Below are 22193 nucleotides of genomic sequence, written 5' to 3' on the forward strand. Positions count from 1 at the left end.
TTTCCTTCACTATTACAATACAACACGTCTTTACAACACGTGAAATGCTCTTCTGCCAGGTGTGGTGTCATATGACATCTACAATAAGCAGGACGCGGAATGCACAAAAGCTGAAAATGAAGGGAAACCAACTCTTTCTTTTTTTTTTCTTCAAAATTGACGCTATCCCCCTTGCAGACTGTAAAGTGGTACATTCCAAAAATAAACTGTAAAGGCTTTTTTCGGGTATTTATGTCCCCACAGATGGCATAACTTTGCATTTCCAGTTGAACAGTCTTCGCAACACTGTGACATCAACATAATAGCAGTAAAAATAAGGATAGATTTTTTTTTCTTTTATTTCTGATTACAAAGATACAAAATGTATAAAAAAAAGTCTTGTTTGTGTTTTCCCCTCCCTCCTACATTGTTGAGTGCCTCCTCAAGGAAGATTTGGGTTACTGGTTTCGATCTGCAGGCAGTTGCACCAGCGCAGTGTGCACTCTGTCACACGGAGTGGATTCCACCTTCCCCCTATCTCCGCTTTTGGAGATTTGTTTCTGGTGCAGGGGTTGGTGACCGGTGGTTGTCCTTGGCAATTGTTGACATTCTGGAGACTCCTTTCTTTCCAGCAGACCTTTTGAACCTAACATATTCTTCAACGCATTATGAATTTTGACCTCTGACCTGGGGATATTCAAGCCACCTTGTCCTGGAGACTCCGAGAGGCTGTCTGCAACCGATTCACCAGATGACCATTTAAACCTCTTATTCATCTTCCTCTCCTTGGAACAACCATGATTCCTCAGGAATGGCCTTCACTTCTCACTATTCTTTTCATGGGGAAAAAAAAACAAAAAAAATTTGCATTTTTGATGATTTTTGTCAATGAAAAAGTCACAATTCCAATAAATGTATGGATAAATCAAGATCAAAATTTTAGCAGGGTTAAAATTCAATGCAATATTTAGGTTGTTTCAGAAAGTCATCAAAATTTCATAGATTCCATTGCTGCAATGCGATTCTTTAAACGGCGCCTGTGACATGGTTGCCAGTTAGAGAATCGAGGGTGGATAGGCGGGGTTAGGTGTCTGCTGTGCCTTGTGACCCATTACCCCAGGTACATTAGATAGAGTGTAAGCCCACCAGGACTGATAGGGAAAATGCTTGAAGTATCTGTATGTAACCACTTAGCCTATAAGTGGCATATATCTATTTACATATTATAGAGATACAATATAACAGGATTTCAAAATGGATTCATTAGAGATATTGGCTCTCTCACCCATTACCAGAAAGATATAGGGCTTTTCAGTTGTAAAATGTTAATGTCTCATCAATTCTTATACCGACAGCCTAAGACTTAGATAAATTTACACTGTTTATCCTAGTATAACTGAATTAATGACTTCAAGAAAACACACAAAAGCTTGTCACGAGTAAAAAGGTCACCCCTATAATTGTTGACCCTTATTTCGCCATGGTCCCAAGGACAATGATATCTGCAATCTTTAGCTTAGAGGATTGTTAAATAGAGAGTCCTAAGTTCATCTGAAATTCACACTACTATAGCCTGGACTCTAGACAAACTTGAAGAGGCGATACTTACTCTGAATCTGGAGATAGCTCAGGGATACTATGGGATGTAGCTGAATGAGGTGTTGAAGGGCACAGCACAGAAGGAGTTGAGGAATTCTGCACTGCGGAAGGCGTTGTTGTATTGTGTGGGGCTGAAATAGTTGAGGAGGACTGGGCATTGGAGAGGACAGATGAGTTAAATGAAGCAAGGATGGAAGAAAGGATATCTAGTTGCTCAGTGGAAGGATGTCGACTGGAAATTGCTTCTAGATTTTCTCTAGAAGGCTGCCTTCTAGAAAGAGGTTCATTATCTCTAGAAGGAAGTCTACCAGACAGCAACTCTAAATTTTCTCTAGAAGGCTGCCTTTGAGAAAGAAACTCCAGATTTTCTCTTGATGGATTTGTACTAGGCACTATATTCAGATGCTCTCTGGAATTAGATCTTCTGGATAAAATATCCAGCTGTTCCCTTGAAGTTTGCCTAGCAGATGCTAGTTGGTCCCTTGAAGGCTGTCTTTTAGAAAGCAGGTCTAGATGTTCTCTAGATGTCTGTCGATTTGGTAAAGTGTCCATTCGGTCTCTTGATACTTGCCTTGTAGGCAAAGTATTTAGCCATTCCCTAGACATTTCCCTTACGGGTCCACAGTCTATCCGTTCTCTTGACCCAAATCTACTGGGTAATGTGTCTAGCTGTTCTTTAGAACCCTGCTTTCTACTTAGGGAATTCAGGTGATCTCTTGGATCATTTCTACTACCTGCCATGTCTAGATTGTCTCTGGAACCATGTCTGCTTGGTTTACTTTCCAAGTGTTCTCTGGACCCATGCCTGCTTGGAATACTGTCCAAATGGTCCCTTGACCCATGCCTGTTTGGTATGGCATTTAGTTGCTCCTTGGAGCCATGTCTGCTGGGGACTACTTCTAAAAGTTCTCTGGAATTGTTCCTACTTAGTTGTTCTTTAGACATCTGCCTTCTCATCAACATATCGAGCTGCTCACGAGAAGAATATCGACTAGCTGGCTGGGACAGGCTGCCTGCTCCAGAGTACATCCTGCCATACGAGGCTGCTGGCACAGCCCTGTGGCCCAGAGTAGACGTTTTATACCAGGAGAGTTCATTAGACATCCTGCCCACAGATGACAAGCCTTGGAGAGCCGGTGGATATTGAAGACGGTTCTTCAAAATTCCTATGTTAGAAAACAATGGAAAGAGTTAAAAAGATCACCGCAACATCTGTTATATACAAATGTAAGTTGAAAAACCACTTACCTAAATTCACTTTGGTTGTCAATGGAAACAATCAACATGTAAACATACTTTTCAACTACAAATGCAGAGACCTCGTTAAAAACAGGAAATCAAGGCCTGGATCCTATACACAGTGCCGTTATCATCAGCCGCCTTAAAAACGGTCGCTGATTGCATGTCGATTTTGAAAAGCCATCTAGATCCCCTCCCCCTCCCCCCCCCCCGGACAGGTCCTCAGTTCAATTTGCGGTGACCAAAATTGTGCTTCCAAATACGAGTGTGCTGCTGCGATGTGTGCGCAGATTAATTGGACTCAGTAGGCGCCTAATTTTATGCAGATTTTATAGAATCAGGGCCATAGTGCATATTTGGAAGGGGGCGGCACAGGCGTAGAGCAAGCGCAGAACTTGGGTGAAGCCCGGGACGGTGGCGCCTGGCATTGCCGCACCATGCACCCGCCCCTGTTCCTCCCCACTGCGCCAAGCACCTCTTGCCACTTTAGTGCCTCCCCCTGCCCTCCTGTGTACCTCCTGAAATGTTCGCCTGCGGCTCGTGCCGTCCTGGGCTCCCTTCCGATGTTACGTCCCAATGTCAGAAGGGAGCCGTGGCCAGCGCGAGCGGAAGGTGCGACGACTTTGCTCATCCTGGTGAATGTTTCAAGGTGTACACGGGAGGGGGTGGAGAGGAGGAGAGGCATAGGCGCCCCCGCAAAGATGGTGCCCAGTGAGGTCTGCCCCTCCCCCCCTTACTAGGCCACTGATTGGGCAAGACTCTCATCATGCATGTAACATAGTTACACACGTCTCTGTAGTAATTAGGTACAATGGTACACCGACAATTGCGCGCAGGATAATCGCGCGCTGACAAATCTACCCCGTCCAATGCGTGCGCCGACAAATGCGTGTATGACAATTGTGGTGCGTTAAAACATTCACTTGCTATCTAGTGTTAGGGTAAGGTTTACATGATTACGGGATGCCTTACCCTAACACTAAAGCAAGTGAATGTTTTAAGTGTAGTCGGGGGTTATCCCCCCATTCAGTGCACACATTTGACTTGCGCGCAAATGTCGGGGCGGAATTGTCGGCACGGGATTGTCCTGTGCACCTTTGACGGGTCACAGGGTACAACACATATACCCAGTGGAGCTGCTGTTCTAAAAAGGAATTTTACTCAAACGTGGCCACTATATTTAAGGGGATGAAAAGCTTCAATAGATCTTATCAATATACGATCCACCCATCTATCAAAACAGTGTTGTATAAATTTCTTATTTGGATCCTCAGACGGCTGCTATCGGCAGTGAGCCGCAAGCCTTAGCGTCCCGCTTCAACAGCTCAATTCTTCATTTCGGAGAGCCGACGTTCTAGAAAGGAAGGCAGATGGCTTTGTTCCAGTCGAGAACAGGCTTCCACCAGGTGCCCAGTTCTAGAACCATGCACTCAAATTACGCACCGTGCAATAATGGGCAGTCCATTACCTTTTCTTTGTCTATGGGATTGGGTGAGTGAGTTCTCATCTCCACTAGTCAGGGATAGCTCTGGCTGGTTGTTATTGGCTGCATCCTTATTGAGATCAAGCCCCAGCTTCCTTTCAGATCCCCATTTCTGCAGGGAGCAGGGGTGAGCCTCACACTCTCCCAGAGCTGGCCAGTAGGACATCAGGTCATTGCCGTCTACATCTAAAAGAGTACATTGCAAAATAAAACCGTCTCAGATATAATGATTCACTCGGCAGGAAGCTCTTCTTTGCTGATGAAATGAAACCAAATCAATGGAACCTCAACGTGCCCTTCGGTTTACTGGGTAGCCTGGAATTTTTCCCTTTTCCCTCATTTAATGGTTCCATTCTCAGATTACCAGCTCATATGAACGTAAGTAGTTCTATTAGTCAAGAGATGGACGGGAAGTGTTCGCAAAGATTTCAATCACTAACAGTGGCGTAGTAAGGGTAGGAGTCCCCTTCCTCTCTGCAACCCCGCTCCTTCCTACCCCTCTACTCCATGCGCTCTCCCTCCCTCCCTCCCCTCCCCGGTACCTCTAAATCCTCACAGTGCAAGTGGCTTCTTCAGCATGCTGATTGCACCAGCGTTGGATTTCCCTCTGATGCCACTTTCTGGATCCAGGACCCGTGCCTTTTGAGGACATGTCTGGGGGTCTGGATGACTTTTCAAAAACCCAGCATTTTGTCAGGGTTTTGAGAAGTTTGGAACAAATCACTGTCGGGCATGAGGGCATTCACGCCTGCGCGGATGCCCTCCTGCCCAACGAGAGCAGGCAGTGGGGGGCAGGGCTAGGGCGGGACTGGAGCATAACGGGGCAGGGATGGGTAGAACTGGGCAAGCGGGTCTAGAGGGTCCAGATTTTCCAAACGGAAAATCTGGTAACCTTACCTTAGCGCATTCTTCCATTGGTCAGTCCTATGTGCTAAAACCATTTTTTACCATTAGAATAAAATGGCTGATTATTTTGTTTTCCCCATTAATGGCCACACACTAATTTTCCCTTTGCTGTCTGACCATTAGCACGTGAGCCCCACAGGCTTATAACACTAAGGCCCGGTTCTCTTTTGTGTGCCGATATCGGCGGCCGCCCATAAAGTGTGCACTGATTGCGTGTCAAACACACGATGGCACCCTATAGAGAATTGCGCCTCTGTGAAAGATAGATGCTAGAAATGTAGGCCAGGGTTTTCCGGGCCTACATTTGCAGCACCTATCTTTGCCGTGAATCACGCTTACATGGGTGTTTTAGGCTGCCTAAGGCCTCTTCCGGTGTTAGGCCACGCCCATAGTGGTATTAGGTGGCCTAAAGCACCTACATAGGAGCAATTCAGGCACTGATTTTTATAGGCCCCAAAAAACGCCATTTGAAAGGCATTTTTAACTGAGTGCCTAGAAAATCAGCGCTGGTTAGAGAATCCGTGCCTAACTGGATATTCAAACCAGTAACTGGGAATGCCAAAGTGTCACTTTTCTATGACTTCTGTCTTTATGCTTTGCCCATTTTAGTTTCGGGTACATTATATCACTTTGCCTCAAACGCGTTTGGAATTATTTTGAATCATTCATTTACCTTTGGGTGAAGTGTTCACTGGGTTAGTGAGGAGCCTCTCACTATGGGCCGCTCGCTTGAACTGACGCTGGAATCTACCACGGAGACGGACGTTCTCCTCGCTCTCTGATGAAGGGATTGATAGGCTACGCTCTTCGTCCAGGGACAGGTCACTATCCGAGTCCGAATCTTGTCCTACACCATGGAAAGCAAAAGAAGAAAGGCTTTCACCATCCTACCCTTTAAAACAAAGCGAGCAGGCTGCTAACAAACCCTTAGATCGGTGTCTCTCAAACTTTTTTTTTAGCTGTGACACACTAAACAGAGCAAATGGTTTTCGTGGCACATCAAAACTGAAATTATAAAATTGCAAAACCAGCAAAAAAATTAAAATTTGAGAGTTATTTATTTAAAGTTCTTTAAGCTACGTATGGGTAATTGTAACAACGGTGAAACTAAAGTAGACAGAATTGCTAATCAATGCGATGGATGTGCTTGTTTTTGAATGCTAATGAACTCAAAACGCTGCTCAGTAGTCGACCAGCAAATGCATTTCATCATCCACCGTCTATAGTCGCTTAAAATCCAAGTTCGCAAAGATAAGAAGATCCAAACGGTAACAAAGCCTTTGATAACTTCTGCATTAAAAACAATAAAACTAAAGTTACTTGCCATTTGTTTTCAAGGACCCATCGCGTCAAAGAATGATGCTTGTCTGGGCGGTTGTATCCTTACACACACAGACTCTCATAACATTGACAGACTCTTGCGTATGTGGCATACATGCCATCTATTCTAGTGTATATAGTGTATATAGTGTATATAGTGAAGGGAATTAAAAAAAAATAAAAATTAAATAAAAATAAAAATAAAAGTAACATTCTGGAATCTCTGGTGGCACACCCAGAATCTCTTCAGGGCACACCACTTGTGCCATGGTGCGTGGTTTGAGAGACATTGCCTTAGATGGTCACCTATTCTCTTCACAGAAATCTGCACATGAAGATTTTTTTGTTCAATGATTAAACGGTGTGAAAAATTGGGGGACTTTCGTTTTACACCTACACCTTTTAGGTGTTTTGCTAAAATGTACAGCCATATGTTTGGAGTGTGGAATTCTACGGGGACCTTTTACAAAACAATTCTTTGTTTAATCTTACCTCCGCCTGCATCCCGATGAAACATGGCCACATCAAGGTCCGTTGGACCGGCATGTCCTAATAGGCTGTGATCCAAAGCCGATCCCTGTCGTGCTGCCGTGTTATCTCTTAAATAAATTACAAGCGAATCAATCCTTATACACAGTGATATACAAATATAGTAGATGACAGTAGAAGAAAACCAGTTGGCCCATCCAGTCTACTCAGTTGGACTACATTGCAAGGATATATCCTAACCATCAGCTCTTAAGATCATGATCACTTGTACGATTTCACTCATTAGACAAACGTGTTTTTGCTTTCTCCTTTATTGATTATTTACCATCCTGGCTAGATAAGTATTTAGATCAGTCTATCGCAAACTGTGTGTCGCATGAGATTTCAGGTGTGCCGGAAGATGCCGGGGAGGAGGAGAGGCTCCGGCTGACTGCCTACAGCAGGGGTGTCCAATGTCGGTCCTCGAGGGCCGCAGTCCAGTCGGGTTTTCAGGATTTCCCCAATGAATATACATGAGGTCTATTTGCATGCACTGCTTTCATTGTATGCTAATAGATCTCATGCATATTCATTGGGGAAATCCTGAAAACCCGACTGGATTGCGGCCTTCGAGGATCGACATTGGACACCCCTGGCCTACAGGATGTGCCTCTCATGGCAAGAGGCAGTCCCCATAGGCGTCTCTCCCCCGTCCCGCGCCTCTTCATTTGCAGCAACCTCCCCCCCCCCCCGTGGCTCAGGGCCCCATATGAAGGGCGGCCGCGCTAGTGCGGATGTTGACGTGAGGCTGGGATCCCTGGATTCGTATCTATAAAGAATGACAGCGCTTCTCTTCTGACCTTGACGCTCTTGCGAGCGCGCATACCTGAGAAAGCCCCGCTTGCTGGAATGAGTGTGCGCCGAGCGGACACTGCTGACCGAGGAGATGGTGGATGCCCCCAGCGTGATACGGATAAGGCCACTTTCCTCAAACAGAGACGTGTTATTGTGGCAGTTTGGACCCTTGAAGAGAAGGAAACAAAATGCGTAAAGCCATGAGGACAAAACAAGATGTCTTTCTGCGAACTGCAAGAAAATCCGTTAATAAAAGGATGACGCAACCGAACTGTTGTATTGATACCTTCTGGAAACAAGAGAGATAATGCACTTAACCTCTCTGGAATGGAGCACGCAGATTGTAGAAGATCTTTCCAAAGGGAAAAAATCATGGCAGAATGAAAGTAGAGACTGCAGAGTAGAGAATGGCGCGGGGACAAATTTTTCGCCGTCCCTGCAGGAAATCAATTTCCCCATCCCGTTCCCGCGAGTTTTGTTGCTGTCCCTGTCCCATTTCTGTAAGCTCTGCCTTAACCGCACAAGCCTCGAACACTTATGATGGAGCTGAGGCATTGGTGGAATGAGGCATTATGACATCACAATCTGAGCCAGCATTGGCTCTTCCTCCGTGGCGCAGGTCCTGAGGAAGAGCCGACGCTGGCACAAGCAGCAGATTGGGGGTCACTGCTTGCACCATGAACCTTAAAGAAATATGTGAGACGGGACACGGGTGCGCGGTAGTGGGGGGGGAGGGCAGGGAAGGAGCGAGTGGCAGAGAGGATGATGGGTGCCCAGAGCGAACCCCCCTTCCCTTTCTATGCCACTGCTCAGCACTCACTGGTACCCCCTGAGCTATCACCTTTGTCTCTCATCAACTTCAGCTGATAGAAGGAAAAAAAAAAAAAATCTTACCGCCATCTGAGCTGATCTCGCTGTTTCTTCGCTCTGGCTCTTCTTCCCGAGGCAGAGCACTTTCCAAGCCCCTTGAACCTCTTCATTCAAAACACAGAAGAGAAGCAACACCGCCAGACCCTGCAGAGCAAAAGAATTCAAGAACACAAGCGTGAGTTTGACATCACTAAGGAAGCAAAGACCTGCCTTCGACTTGCATTTGCTTTCAAACATCACTCCTGCTGTGCAAATCTACGAGGCAGGGAAGAGGAGACTACTGAAGCTATTCTCCTAGGGATTTGTGGCTGTGACGGACGTTTGAAGGAACATTTTCTGCAGTTGCATAAGGTCAGATAGTCATACAGTGGAACGTGGAATCAATATCCAAGACTCTGTGCGACAAAGTGTTCTGTCTGCCAGGGGCCCCAACCAGCAATGAAATACCCACAGACAACATGAAGTTGCAGCTGGATCCGGGCCTGGTGCCCCTGCGACATATCACAATCCTAGTGAGATAAGCCCCAGCCTGTTTGCTAGAAGGCAAAACTGAATGCCGGAGCATTGGAGAAAGAAAGATCAAGAATGTGTACAGCTGGAGAGCAAAAATCCAGTCCCCCGCCTTCCTGACCCATGCAAATTTGGTGGAAGAAGAGCAACGAAATTCTGCATGCCTCCCTTCCAGGGGTACCAGCGGCAAATCCCTGTCAGCTCCCCATGGGATAATCTTAGGACTTAAACGGGAAAGTGTATTGGCAGTGAAATACAGGAAGGAAGGAGTATGTGGTCTTCAGAGCTCAAATACTATGTCAGCCTCTGTTGATTTTTCCTTTGTTCCATGAAAGGATGTCACAACTTAGAAAGAATCCAGAGAATTACCGGACAGTGGAGGCCACTGAGCACATCATTCCACGTGGAGCATTACCTGTAAGCTACAGAGAATAGTGTAGAGATAGTGGAAAACCACGACACTGTTGTTCACAGCCAGAAGACCAAAAAGCCATGTAGTGCTAATTACCAGGAGAAGAACAAAAGAACTTCGCAATGTAATGCTGGATAGAGAGACAGAGACACAAGAGAAAGAGAGAATCAAGGATTAAAATACATCTGAATCCCTCGGAGGCCACGACCGATGAAAAAAAAAACATGGAAAGGGAAAGGAAAAAGGGAAACAAATAAGCAAAATCTAAAGGAAGGTCAGAGAGAAGATATCATGCAAAGGACGACTAACAAAAGAGAGAGGGATGGGGAGAAGAGAAACCGTGACAGGAAAATTCACTTGAAAAAAGGAGCAGAAAGGAGAAGGTGAAGAAACATATTTCTTAGCAGAGGATCCTAGGAGTTACTACTCCTGCTCTACGTAGGGCAGAGTTACAGAAGGACTAGCAGTAACTATTTTTCAGAAAGCAATTCAGCAGAGCAACTCAACAATCTAAAATCATCTTGTTTAAATGTATACGAGAGGCCGCTAAAAAGTTCTCAGCCCAACCAAGAAGAGAATGATGTGGAGCCTTGAAACTTACAAGTTACTCCACACTTCTCTTGACACTTTCCCTTTCAATGGAGGCAAATGGGCACAAGTATGGGGAAACCAAGCCATTGTGACATCACCGATGAGGTTGGCTCTTAGGCATTGGTGGAATGAGGCATGACATCACAATAGGAGGGGCCACTGAAAAGTTCTCAGCCCAACCAAGAAGAGAATGGTGTGGAGCCATTAAACTTACAAGTTATTCCACACTTTTCTTGACACTTATCGCTTCATTTCATATCATTGAAACTAAAAATGTCAAGAAAAAAATGTGTGGAATAACTTGTAGGTGTCATGGCTCCAGATCATTCTCTTCTTGGTTGGGCTGAGAACCTTTCAGCAGCCCCTCATATTAAAACAATTTCTCTTTACAAACTGAAGTCATAGCTATTAACTTATTAACGACCGCTGACAAATTTGGTCAGCTGAGTATTCATTACAAGGAAAAAGTCCAGTCTTTATGGGAGCACATAATTTAAGTGGCAGTTCCAGCAGCTGCCTTTTTGTATAATAAGCCTGTACGTGTCTTGAATCTGCCAAGGTTTATCATTACTGGGTGATGGTGTGGTATCCAAAAGTGAAATGACCTTGTGATCTGGTCTCAAGAGCCACACTCACAGAACAGATTTCTTCTTGGCTTCCTTCTGGCCCGGAGAGCACAACATTCTCGCCAGCATCAAGAACATCACCCCGTTCATCTAAAGTCAAGCAGAAGAAGAGACCACTAAGAGGCAGCTTTAGGTTGACCAACGGAAGATGATGACTATGGCTTCCTCCTCAATGCCCTTCATCTGAATAAATCCGAGAGTTTAAGACACAGATGCAGCTCTGCAAATTGTTTATTTAAGAGAACCTCTCATGCCACTTGGTGTAGGATTGTCCTTCCATCCATGCCTTTGTTTAAGGTTGTAACTAGTTAGTTATTCATTTAGGGACGAATTCATCAAGGGGCACTAACCAATTTAGCACAAGCTAACCAAGTTAGTTTGCATATTCATTGGGGGAATTCTGAAAACTTGACTGGGTTGAAGACCTGCTTTAAACCCCAATCCTAGCCCGTACACCCTGAGAATATCAAGTGTATGAAAGCCAATTGATAAACTCAACTGAGAGCAGGAATATGTAAATAGACCTATTAGACTCAGCCCTTTCCTGAGCCTGTAGATAAACATAGATAATATCAAGCACCCAATCTTACATTCGGCTGTAAACAAGATGGTTAATGAAACAAAGGAAAGACTGGCATAAGAAATGAAGAAGTGTGAGGCCAGAACCCAAAGAAAATGGCACGAGGAGTGATACAGGTGAGAGATAAACACTTCTTACCAGAATAACAATGGCAATGGGTCCAGCAAAGCTCCAAACCAGTTTGTCATGGACTGAAATCCAACAGAAATCTGGGTTCCCGTAGCCCTCGGGGTCCAAGCCCACTGCCAGGCCTGAAATAAAAGGTAATAACATCACCTCTATGACACTATCTACTAGACATCTGTCTGATTCAGTCTGTCCTACACTTGCAGTAAAAGTAGAGTTACCATGTTTTTGTCCAGGAAACAATGGATGCATGACCCCGCCCTGTTCTGCCTCCAGCCCCTCTCCCACAAAGCCTCCTCTCTTCTTCCGGACAAGCTCCAGCCACATCTGGAGGGCTTGGAGCATGTGTGGATCATCCGCACATGCTCAGAGGCCCTCCAGATGTGGCTGGAGCTCATCAGGGCTTTCCAAAACCCAGACAAATGTCGGGATTTGGAAAGCCCGTCCGGGAGCTGGGGCAGTCCTCTAAAAAGAGGATATGTCCTGGTTTTCCCGGACATCTGGTATCCCTAAGTAAAACCAACTGAAGCCAAATGAGGCTTGTCATTGAACTTTATGTGGCCCACGAGACCCAGGAAAATTAACACAGAAAGCATCATTAACCATAGTTTTGGCAATTTTAAATACTGCATTTTCCAAATATTTTCAGCGTAGCCAATCTAGCAGTCTGTTTCCATCATTATTATTTACATTTTTCCTGAATTATCTATCCCAGAAGGTCTTGGAGCTCTGGGCATTTCCAGTTCCAACACCACATAATGTTGTGGCCCACTAGGAGTAACACCGACATTCATGGTCTGTGTATAAAGGTTGCCCACCCCTTTTCTGCAACATGCGCAGTTTTACACGCATTTAGGTCGGTGTTTTGAAGGCAGGGGTTTGAGGCGGGATCAGAATTTAAACACGCACAGATTGCGCTTCCAAATCTATGGCTGATATTTTCTAAACAAAACGTACCCACGCACAAAAATCAGGTCTATTCGTCCACAGGTACTGTATATCTGTGGCAAATTTAAAAGGGTAAAAGTACGTGCAAATTCTAAAATCCGGTGCAAAGTTCAAGGCTAACAAGAACTCCTAGAATTCATCCCATAGAGAAGGGTCTGCAAAGTCATTCTGTGAGACATGCAAAACTGAATGTGAATTCCCTTTGCTACAGCGCAAGGATGAACAGATGGAATGAAAATAAATATTGGGGCGTTGATAGGATCAGAGAAATAAACACCGTTAATAGGAGGAAGGAAAAACTTCGGTTCTCTGAATTCTGAGCCGTCCACACGATTAGAAAGAGCGGCTCAGCATTTAGCTTGTGCTTCTTGGCAGCTTGGCATGATAAAAGGTTTGGGGGGGGGTGGTGTTTAATACTAGCCACTTTGGATTTTTCTATACCTGAACATTCAGCACCGGACTGTACCCAGATAGCGGAACAGAATATTCAGGTACTCTGAGGCTGCTGAATCTATCCAGCTGTCATCGATAATCAGCTTTGGTACCCAGATAGCTCTCCTGGCTGGTTAGGACAGTTCTTTCTCTGGCCTAAAATACTGAATATCTGTGGTAACCAAATAATTTCTATCTCCACTTGAGCTTCACCCCCAGACCATCCAGGCATTACCAGGAAGTATGATGCTCATGGAATTTCTATGAGCGTTGGAGCATTTACCTCGCTGGCCTGTGGTAGAAACCTCTACCATGGCTTTGTCAAACGAGCTAAGCTCTGGAACTCATTGCTGGAAGAAGTGGTAAATGTCGTTAATATAGCTGAGTTAAAAAAAAAAAAAGAGTTGGACAAGTTACTGGAGGAAAAGTCCATAAATCGTTAAGATAGACCTGGGGTAAGCTATTGCTTATCCCTGCAGGAAAGTAACATGGAATCTAGTTTATTTATTTTTTTCTTCTTAAAGTACACTTATGGGGATTCTGTCAGGTATTTGTGACCTGGATTGGCTAATGTTGGAATGACCTAGTATGGCAATTTTGATGTCCTTATGGGGGCTGACACATAGGTTATCAACTTTTTTATGTGACCAAAATGATGCTTTCAAGATGGCCGCCCCTCTGTGCCTCCCTCCCCCCCCCCTCCTGTTTGGATACATACCAGTGATGATAGCGGGAGCACCCCAGCCAATGGCATAGTAGAACCTCATAGCTCCAACATTAACATTCCGCACTTCAGTCTGCATGCGATAAATATGAAGACCCTCGACAAACAGCCAGGCAAAGGTGGACAGGAAGAAATAGTGGAGCAAGATTGCAATAACAGTGCACAGAAACTAAGGGGAGCAAAGGAGAGAAGAGCAAAGTCAGAAAAAGGAGCCCACCGATTCTGTACAACTCAGAGGACATTAGCCATCTCAGTATGCATTGGATTACATTTACAGCTGAACTAAGCCCCACCCCTGCACTGATTTGTGCATTCCATATCATAGAAACATGATGGCAGATAAAGGCCAAATGGCCCATCCACAGTAACTATTATCTCTTTCTCTCTTTAAGAGATCCCACATGCCTATCCCAGGCCCTCTTGAATTCAGACACAGTCTCTGTCTCCACCACTTCTTCTAGGAGACTGTTCCATGCATCTACCATCCTTTCTGTAAAAAAGTATTTCCTCAGATTACTCTGGAGACTATCACCTCTTAACTTCATCCTATGCCCTCTCATTCCAGAGTTTCCTTTCAAATGAAAGAGATTCATCTCATGCGCATTTACGCCATGTAGATATTTAAACATCGCTATCATATCTCTCCTCTCCCGCCTTTCCTCCAAAGTATACAGATTGAGATCTATAAGCCTGTCTCCAAACACCTTATCACAAAGACCACACACCATTTTAGTAGCCTTCCTCTGGACCGACTCCTTCCTTTTTATATCTTTTTGAAGGTGCGGCCTCCAGAATTGTACACGAGATACGTTGCTAGATCAACTCTTTTAAAAAAATGTATTGGCTTTGGGAAGCTAAACTTAGCGCCTCAAAAGCATGATCAGCACCAGAGATAAGACATTCAGCTGCATTGCTAGAGTTACCAGATTTTCCGTTTGGAGGAAATGTCTGGGAAAATCTGGATGTCTGGTAACCCTATACGCATTGCTCGCTTAACTGCTCGTCCTCTACGGCCTAGTTAAACCCATTTGAATATTAGGCCCTTATTACTTATTAGTCGTTAACGGGTGCTAGAATATATGTGTGTCTGTCTGTCTGTGTTTCTTTAGCTCTCTCTCCTTGGCCGCTGTCTGTGTCCTTCTGTCTCCCCCCCGAGCAAAGCGGTCTGCCTCCAGCACACCCCTCCCCCCCCAAAGCAGCCCCCTTTCCCTCTCCCTGTCTCTCCATGGCCCTCTTCTGTCTTCCCCCCAGAGCAAAGCTGTTTGCCCTAAGCACACCCCTCCCCCCAAAGCAGCCCCCTTTCCCTCTCCCTGTCTCTCCATGGCCCTCTTCTGTCTTCCCCCCCAGAGCAAAGCTGTTTGCCCTAAGCACACCTCTACCCCCAAAAGCAGCCCCTTTTCCTTCTCCCTAACTGTCTCTCCATGGCCCCTTCTGTCTTCCCCCAGTGCAAAACTGTCTGTCCCCAGCACACCCCTCCCCCAAAGCAGCCCCCTTTTCCCTCTCCCTATCTCTCCATGGCCCCTTCTGTCTCCCCCCAGCACACCCCTCCCCCAAAGCAGCCCCCTTTTCCCTCTCCCTGTCTCTCCATGGCCCCTTCTGTCTCCCCTCAGCACACCCCTCCCTCCAAAGCAGCCCCCTTTCCCTCTCCCTCTGGCCTTCTGTATTGATTCCCCTGCTTACCCTCCCTGCATCCTGGCGTCTTCTGGCCTGCTCCAGGCCGCGATCGTGGTGGCCGCTCCCCAACCCGGAAGCACGCTCCCTCCCGATGCGATCCCGTGCATCAGAGGGAACGTGCCCCCGAGGCTGGAAAGCGGCCCTCGAGGCCCGCCAAAGCCGGCCACGATCGCAGGCTGCCCCAAAGAGAAGGATCAGCGGCAGTGGCAGCAGCAGCAGCGGTGAGCGAGGGCAGGAGGTGAGGTGCTTGCTTCGGATTGGTGAGTGAGGAGGGGAGTGGCCAGAGTGATCCCTGGCCGCGTTCTAAAATGGAACGCGGCCACGGATCAGAAAACACGGCGCCAGGGATCACGATTTTTCAAGAGCGCATGCGCGCTCTAGACTTTTATTATATAGGATATTCAGCTGGACGTGAACTTCATTTCCCTAGGAAAACAATTTAACTTGGAAAGGTAATGCTTCCTTCATGCTTCTTGAGCCACAAGCCAAGCAGGAACCGTAACGAGATTAAATAATGCGCCAACTGCCTCCTCTTACCTGGTTCTCCGTACGAGTGATGCCCAGTAAGAAAACCAGCTCTGAAAGGAACAGAGCAACTGCAATATTAATGTGGATGCCCCGGGTGTTTGACTTTAGCCCTTTCAGACATGCCAGGATGAAAGTGGTGATGAGAAGGGCCACCAGGGACACCGAGAGACACGAGTAGGTGACGACGGCCAGCGTCTCCAGGTCTCCCTCCAGCTGCTGCAAATCAAAACCACAAACTGTTAGTTGCAGTAATGTTACTTAACAAATGCACAGCAAGTCACATCCATTACAAACTGTTAGCTGGCAACACCTTATTTCAATCATATAAGACACACGTCAAAAAACCCTAAAAGGGACTGCTCTTAGCTATAATGAATGGTGGAATGTGGTCTGCAAAATATGAGAAAAATTGCCTCAGATCCTTCGAAAGAATGTGGGCTCCCTTGGCTTGTTCGTTGGTAACACCAATATTGGCAAATGATTCTCATAAATACTAATTTACCATACTAATTACATGTAGTACATTGTGCTACTCTGATATTGTCTCATCAACCTCTGCTTTCACTCATGGCTGACCTAGATACAAGTTAAAGGTTATTGTTGATTTATTTTCGGTTCTGTTAACCTCTGTATATTGACTTTGTATGCTTTATCGTGATATTACTTCATTGAAATGGTCAATATACCTTTGTATGTTGAAAAACTTTAATAAAGAATATTGAACTTAGAAAAAACAAAACATAAGAATAGCCTTCCTGGGTCAGACCAATGGCCCATCAAGCTCAGTAGCCCTTTCTCATGGTGGCCAATCCAGGTCCCTAGTACCTGGCCAAAACCCAACGAGTAGCAACATTCCAGAATCCCAAAGAGTAACAAAAGATTCTAGAACCCCCAAAGAATATTAAAATTCCATGCAGAACCTCAGAGAATAGCAAGATTCCGGAACATTCCATGCTACCGATCCAGAGCAAGCAGTGGCTTCCCCGATGTCTTTCTCAATAACAAGACTATGGACTTTTCCCCAGGAAATTGTCCAAACCTTTCTTAAGCTCTTAGCGCCAATGCTCATTACCTCTCGGTGGGAGCTGTCCATCAGCACCCCAAAAGTGCCCAGCTGAGAACAACTGCAGCGCACATGAGTAGAGTTCCTGTACACCAAATCACAGTCTCTTGCTGCCCACCTGCCCGGAGCATCTACCCTGCAGTCACAAACGAACACAAAGAAGAATCGTCAACAAACCCTGGTCAGGCCCAAACTGGTAGCAAAAGGTATTATAACATGTCAAAGCACAGTACATATGGAAACGCAACGGGATGAGCCAACACAGTTCCCTGGCAGAAGCAGCTTCGACAGCTTTGGTTGAAGTTCATTAGGGGGGGGAAAAAAAAAACAAATTAGAAAATGAAACAGGGACACATTCTTCCATGTCCCCATGGGAACTTATTTTCCCGTCCCGGCGAGTTTTTTTTTTCCTGTCCTTGCCCCATTCCTACTAGCTCTGTCCTCACCTGCACAAGCCTCAAACACTTTAAAATCATAAGTGTGTGGTTAAGGCAGAGCTTACAGGAATGGGGCAGGGACAAAACTCGTGCGGACAGGATGGGGAAATTGAGTTCCTGCGGGGACGGGGTCAAATTTGTCAACATGTCATTCTCTACACTGCACCACTCTCGAAATCAAAATGTAGTAAAAGTGAGCCAAGTATAGGACAATGAAGCCATTGTGACATCACTGTCGAGGTTGGCTCTTATTGGTGGAATGAGGCATTATGACATCACAATACCAACTCTGGTTACCAGAGACACAAACTTTCACAGAATTTATTTATTAAATTTTCTATACTGTTCTCCCAAGTAGAGAATGACACGGGGGAGAAACTTTTCCATGTCCCCGTGGGAACTCATTTTCCCGTCCCTGCCCCATTCCTGCAAGCTCTGTCCTCAGGTGCACAAGCCTCAAACACTTTAAAATCATACGTGTTTGAGGCTTGTGCGATTATAGCAGAGCTTACAGGAATGGGGCAGGGGCAGGAAATTGACAAAACTCACGGGGACGGGGGTCACATTTGTCCCCGTGTCATTCTCTAAAACAAATATAGTGGCAATTTTACTGCATTGCAAAACCTGTTCAAAACGTCATATTTCTTTTTTTTTTTTCACACTATGTCTGCTTGGAAAAGGAGCAGAAACAGCGGCTTTTTTTTTTTTTTTTTTAGGGAAGTGCTGTCATTGAAACACTAACCCCCCACCCTCCCCCTTTTATTAAACTGCGCTAGCAATTTTTAGCACAGAGCCACGCTGCTCCCAACGCTCATCGAGTTTCTACGATAGTCAGGAGCAGTGCGGGCCATTCAGCGCAGCTCTCTGTTACTAAGCTGAGCTAAGAAATGGGCTTAGCAGTTGCTTACATGGGTTTTCCCCACATTCTAATCACATTTCTTGTACGGCTGAGAAAAAGTTTTCTTTTCTTTTTTTCTTTTTGCAGCGTGCAAATGCTGAAAGTGGCACAGGACTCCCTAAATGATGATGAATCGGGGATTTACTCTCTAAACTGAAATCTCTCCAGACTCCCAGACAGGACTGTCCCGAGCCAGAAACGCGCCCCGTGTAACGTGTCCCCTTGAGCTCCTATCCCACCCACTGAGTCGCAGCCCAACATGAGAAAGCGATGGAGAGGACTCAAGTTTTGGAGCCCGTGCCTCCCTTGCACCCTGGGCGGTCGCACTACCGCGCATAGCTCACAACGGCCCTGCTCCCAGACCACGGACTGTAGTGTGAAAAGAAACAGAAATACGAGGGGCCGCTGATAAGTTCTCAGCCCAACCAAGAAAGTTGGGGCAGTCGCCGTCGAGGGCTATCCAGCGATTTTCCCACCTTTTGCGCTCCATATTTTTTCCTACGGAACGAAAACGGTGAAAATCCCTGGACTAAGTGCCTAGCCCTCGATGGAGACTGCCCCAACTTTGTTGGTTGGGCTGAGAACTTTCCAGCGGCCTCTTGTATTATTCAATGTGAAACCTGTTCATGGCAGAGGATTTGCTTTACACACCAACCCACCCAATAAAATGCCGTTTTCTCAGCATTTAGCTTAAGAGTTAGAAGGGATTTGCTGCACTTTGGATGCTGTGGTCTGTCTGTTCTTATTTTGATGCCCTTTCGTTTCATGTCCATTCTCAATCCTTCATACCTAGTATTCTTGATTCTTGTAACATTGTATCTTATTAGACTGCACTGCAACATTCAGCTGTCTTTTTAATTTTGGTTTGAAGAAGTCAGATCATGTCTCACCTTATTATAGGAAGCTTCACTGGCTCCCTGTAGAGGCCTAGTCAGGGAGGGGCTTTAGGGGCCCTGATTTGCCTAGGCACTTAAGGGCCCCTCTCATAGAAGGGGTCTTAGGCAACTGGGCCAATCAAAGCCTTAGGTCCCTCCCCAGTGCTACCCAGGATGCACCGGGAATGGGAAGGCCGCCATTATGAAGGCGGGCCTGCCGGAGGTAAGGAGTGAGCATCTCTCCTGCCAGATTGTTATTAAAGGTATATGGGGTTGATGTCAGGGTGGGGTCCAGGAGTGTTGGGGGTGGAGTGCCGGGAGTTTGGGGCGTGTCAGAGCAGGGTGCCAGGTGTTCGGGGAGTGCTGCAGTTTGGAGTGGGGTGTCGTGGTTTGATGGGGCCCGGCGGCATAAGCAGCGGCTGCCAGTCGTGTGTCAGTCACGCATCGGCGTCCTATTCAGAGTCGCGTTTACGCTCCTGGACATTTTGCAGATCTACATTTAAGGTGTCCGTCTCGCATCTACGGAGACGTGTACCAATGTTAAATGTCATGGCCAGTTCTGGGCAAAAACCATGCTCACACCCCGCCTTGGGCATTTTTAAGCATGGGTACATGTCTCTGCAGACGCACTGCAGATGCTTACAATATAGGCGTCCTGTCCCAAGTGAGTTATTTACAGAATAGCACGTAAGCAGAACTTTTGCAATTATGCATCTATTTTTACATAAATGCTCATTTTCAAAGCACCTATGTTATAGACTTGTCCCCTATGTTACAAAGTACTTTTTTGAGTAGGAGGAAGGGATTTTGGATTAATCTCAAGCCTTTTTTTTTTCCAGTTGTAGCTCAAGGTGAGTCACATTCAAGTAAAGTAGGTATTTTCATGCCCCTAGAGAGATTTACAATCTACATTTGTATCCAATGCAATGGAGGGTTACGTGATTTGTCCAAGCTCACAAGGAACCATCATGGGATTTGAACCCTAGCTTGTCTGCTTCTTAGCCTATGGCTCAAACCATTCATAAACTCCTCTGGCGCAATCACAAGTGCTGCTCCTATTAACTGAACGCAGTCCTTTGAGATAGTCTAAGAAGTAAGAAACCCAAAACGATCCAAGTACGAAGACGGCAAAACCAGAAAACAACCTACTGGCTGGAATGATTCCATTGAACACACAGAGGCTTGCTCCGATTGGCTGTTTCCAGCAGCTGGAACTCCAGGGTCAGAGGTGAGTTAAGGACCCCCTGGATGAAGGTGTGGTTTCTAAAGACAGACACGCTGACAATGGGGGAATTCATGACCGGGTTCTTGGGCAACCTAAAACACACAAGACAAGAGGCAAAATTAGAGAATCCTTCAAGCATCTACACAGAAGACAGAATTGCAGAATTCAGGTTGTTATTTTTAGCCCATTTGGTTTCTGTTTCAAGGACCATTTAAGGTTTATACTTAGTGATGCAGAAGCTCCAGAGGTATCATGTTAACATTATTAAAAGCCTGATTTTGTAAAGGTCACCTAAATACAAGCCATGGATGCATCTAAATTTTGCAAAGTATTTTACAAAAGGCATGCTGAACGTGAAGCCTTTTGTAACTAAACTGTAAGACCAAAGGCAATATCCATGTAGCTGGCCGCTGGGAATAGCCATGTTACAAGGAAACACGTTGGGGAAAAAAAAAGCTGTATTAGTCGTTTGGGTCTTTGAAAGGTTAACTAGCAGCAGCATTAAAGTGGCTGACATTACAACCCAGATATGCAAATCCTGGATTTTATAAAACTGGGAATCTGGGAGGTAGGGTTACTAGATATCCAGATTTCCCCAGACATGAACTCCTTTTCATAACCCGGCACTTTGTCCAGGTTTTGAAAAGCCTCTAGCATTGAGCGACGTCAGGACGGCATCTGCGCATTCGCTGGTGTGACCTGGTGACATCACGGGCACGCGTGCTACATCGCCACGTCACACCAATGCGTGCGAAGATGCCGTCCGGACGAGCAAACAAGTTGAGGGGGGCGGGGCCGGATGGAATGGGGCGGGCCAAGAGGCAGAGCCATGGATCCGGATTTTCATTGACGAAAATCTGGTAGCCTTATCTTGGGGGAATTAAGTCATCAACCTCCAAAATGGTACTCTTCAGTTTTTGAGGTGGTTTTAAACATTAGAAAGGTAAACACAACCACCCCCTCAATTACTCCTCCAAAGCCTAAGTCCAAACAAGTAGATAGTTGTATACGCACCAACATTTAAAATGATTGGGGTGCCAAGAACAGCACAAACGGCCTTGATGCGATCATATTATGTAAGTCAATTTTTATTTTTTTAAACTTCTTTATTCATTTTTCCATCAATCAACAAGTTTACAATTTTATACAATATATTATACACAATCACTTGTACATTCTTATTCATATATCTTATCAAGTTGTAAAATATCCCACCCCATCCCCTCCCACTTCTATATTTCAATCATTATCATATTCTAACTTTTTCAATCTTGTAAAGGTGCCAAATCATTTTAATATTCCATTAATGGCCCTCATATCTTTTTAAAATTCTTATAATTCCCATTCTGTAATGCAATAACTTTTTCCATTCTATATATATAACACACTGTATTCCACCAAAATGTAAAATTCAGACTTGTATAATCTTTCCAGTTCCTAGTTATGTGCTGGATGGCAACTCCTGTTAATATTAATTTATTATTAGATCCTGAAATTTGACTTTTATATCTCATTGAAGTGCCAAATAAAATTGTATCATAGGACAGGGCTACATGATTTTCTAATAGCAAATTAATTTGGGGCCAGATTGACTTCCAGAATACATTTATACAAGGACAGAAAAAAATTAAATGATCTAACGTCCATTACGTAAGTCAATTAATCTTGCCTTCTGCCTTCTCATCTCATTGGGAATGCACTAAGCTAAGCTTGCTTTTCATAACTGGGCCCTCATTACTGGAATGCACTTCCATGCGAGTTGCTTGGTAAATTACATGTGGAGCCATGTCGTAGCTTTTGGTATTCGGGGACTGGCACTGCTGAT

General features: G+C 45.3%; 1 protein-coding gene across 1 annotated transcript in view; it reads right to left on the reverse strand.

Moving 5' to 3' along the window:
- Nucleotides 1-458: 458 nt before the first annotated feature.
- Nucleotides 459-22193, reverse strand: part of CELSR3 (cadherin EGF LAG seven-pass G-type receptor 3) — a 113733-nt gene continuing 91998 nt past the window's right edge. Inside the window, exons 23-36 of the mRNA XM_033926602.1 lie at nt 20293-20460; nt 16943-17069; nt 15880-16086; nt 13663-13837; nt 11577-11689; nt 10869-10948; nt 9645-9771; nt 8744-8863; nt 7881-8017; nt 7019-7125; nt 5880-6053; nt 4286-4486; nt 1589-2744; nt 459-812 (exon numbers count right to left, since the gene is read on the reverse strand). Of these exons, the coding sequence (XP_033782493.1) occupies nt 785-812; nt 1589-2744; nt 4286-4486; nt 5880-6053; nt 7019-7125; nt 7881-8017; nt 8744-8863; nt 9645-9771; nt 10869-10948; nt 11577-11689; nt 13663-13837; nt 15880-16086; nt 16943-17069; nt 20293-20460 (2920 nt within the window). The 3' untranslated portion in view covers nt 459-784. The remainder of the gene's footprint in view (nt 813-1588; nt 2745-4285; nt 4487-5879; nt 6054-7018; nt 7126-7880; nt 8018-8743; nt 8864-9644; nt 9772-10868; nt 10949-11576; nt 11690-13662; nt 13838-15879; nt 16087-16942; nt 17070-20292; nt 20461-22193) is intronic.

The sequence above is a fragment of the Geotrypetes seraphini genome, chromosome 17, assembly GCF_902459505.1.
Source record: "Geotrypetes seraphini chromosome 17, aGeoSer1.1, whole genome shotgun sequence".
In the NCBI taxonomy this organism is placed as follows: Eukaryota; Metazoa; Chordata; class Amphibia; order Gymnophiona; family Dermophiidae; genus Geotrypetes; species Geotrypetes seraphini.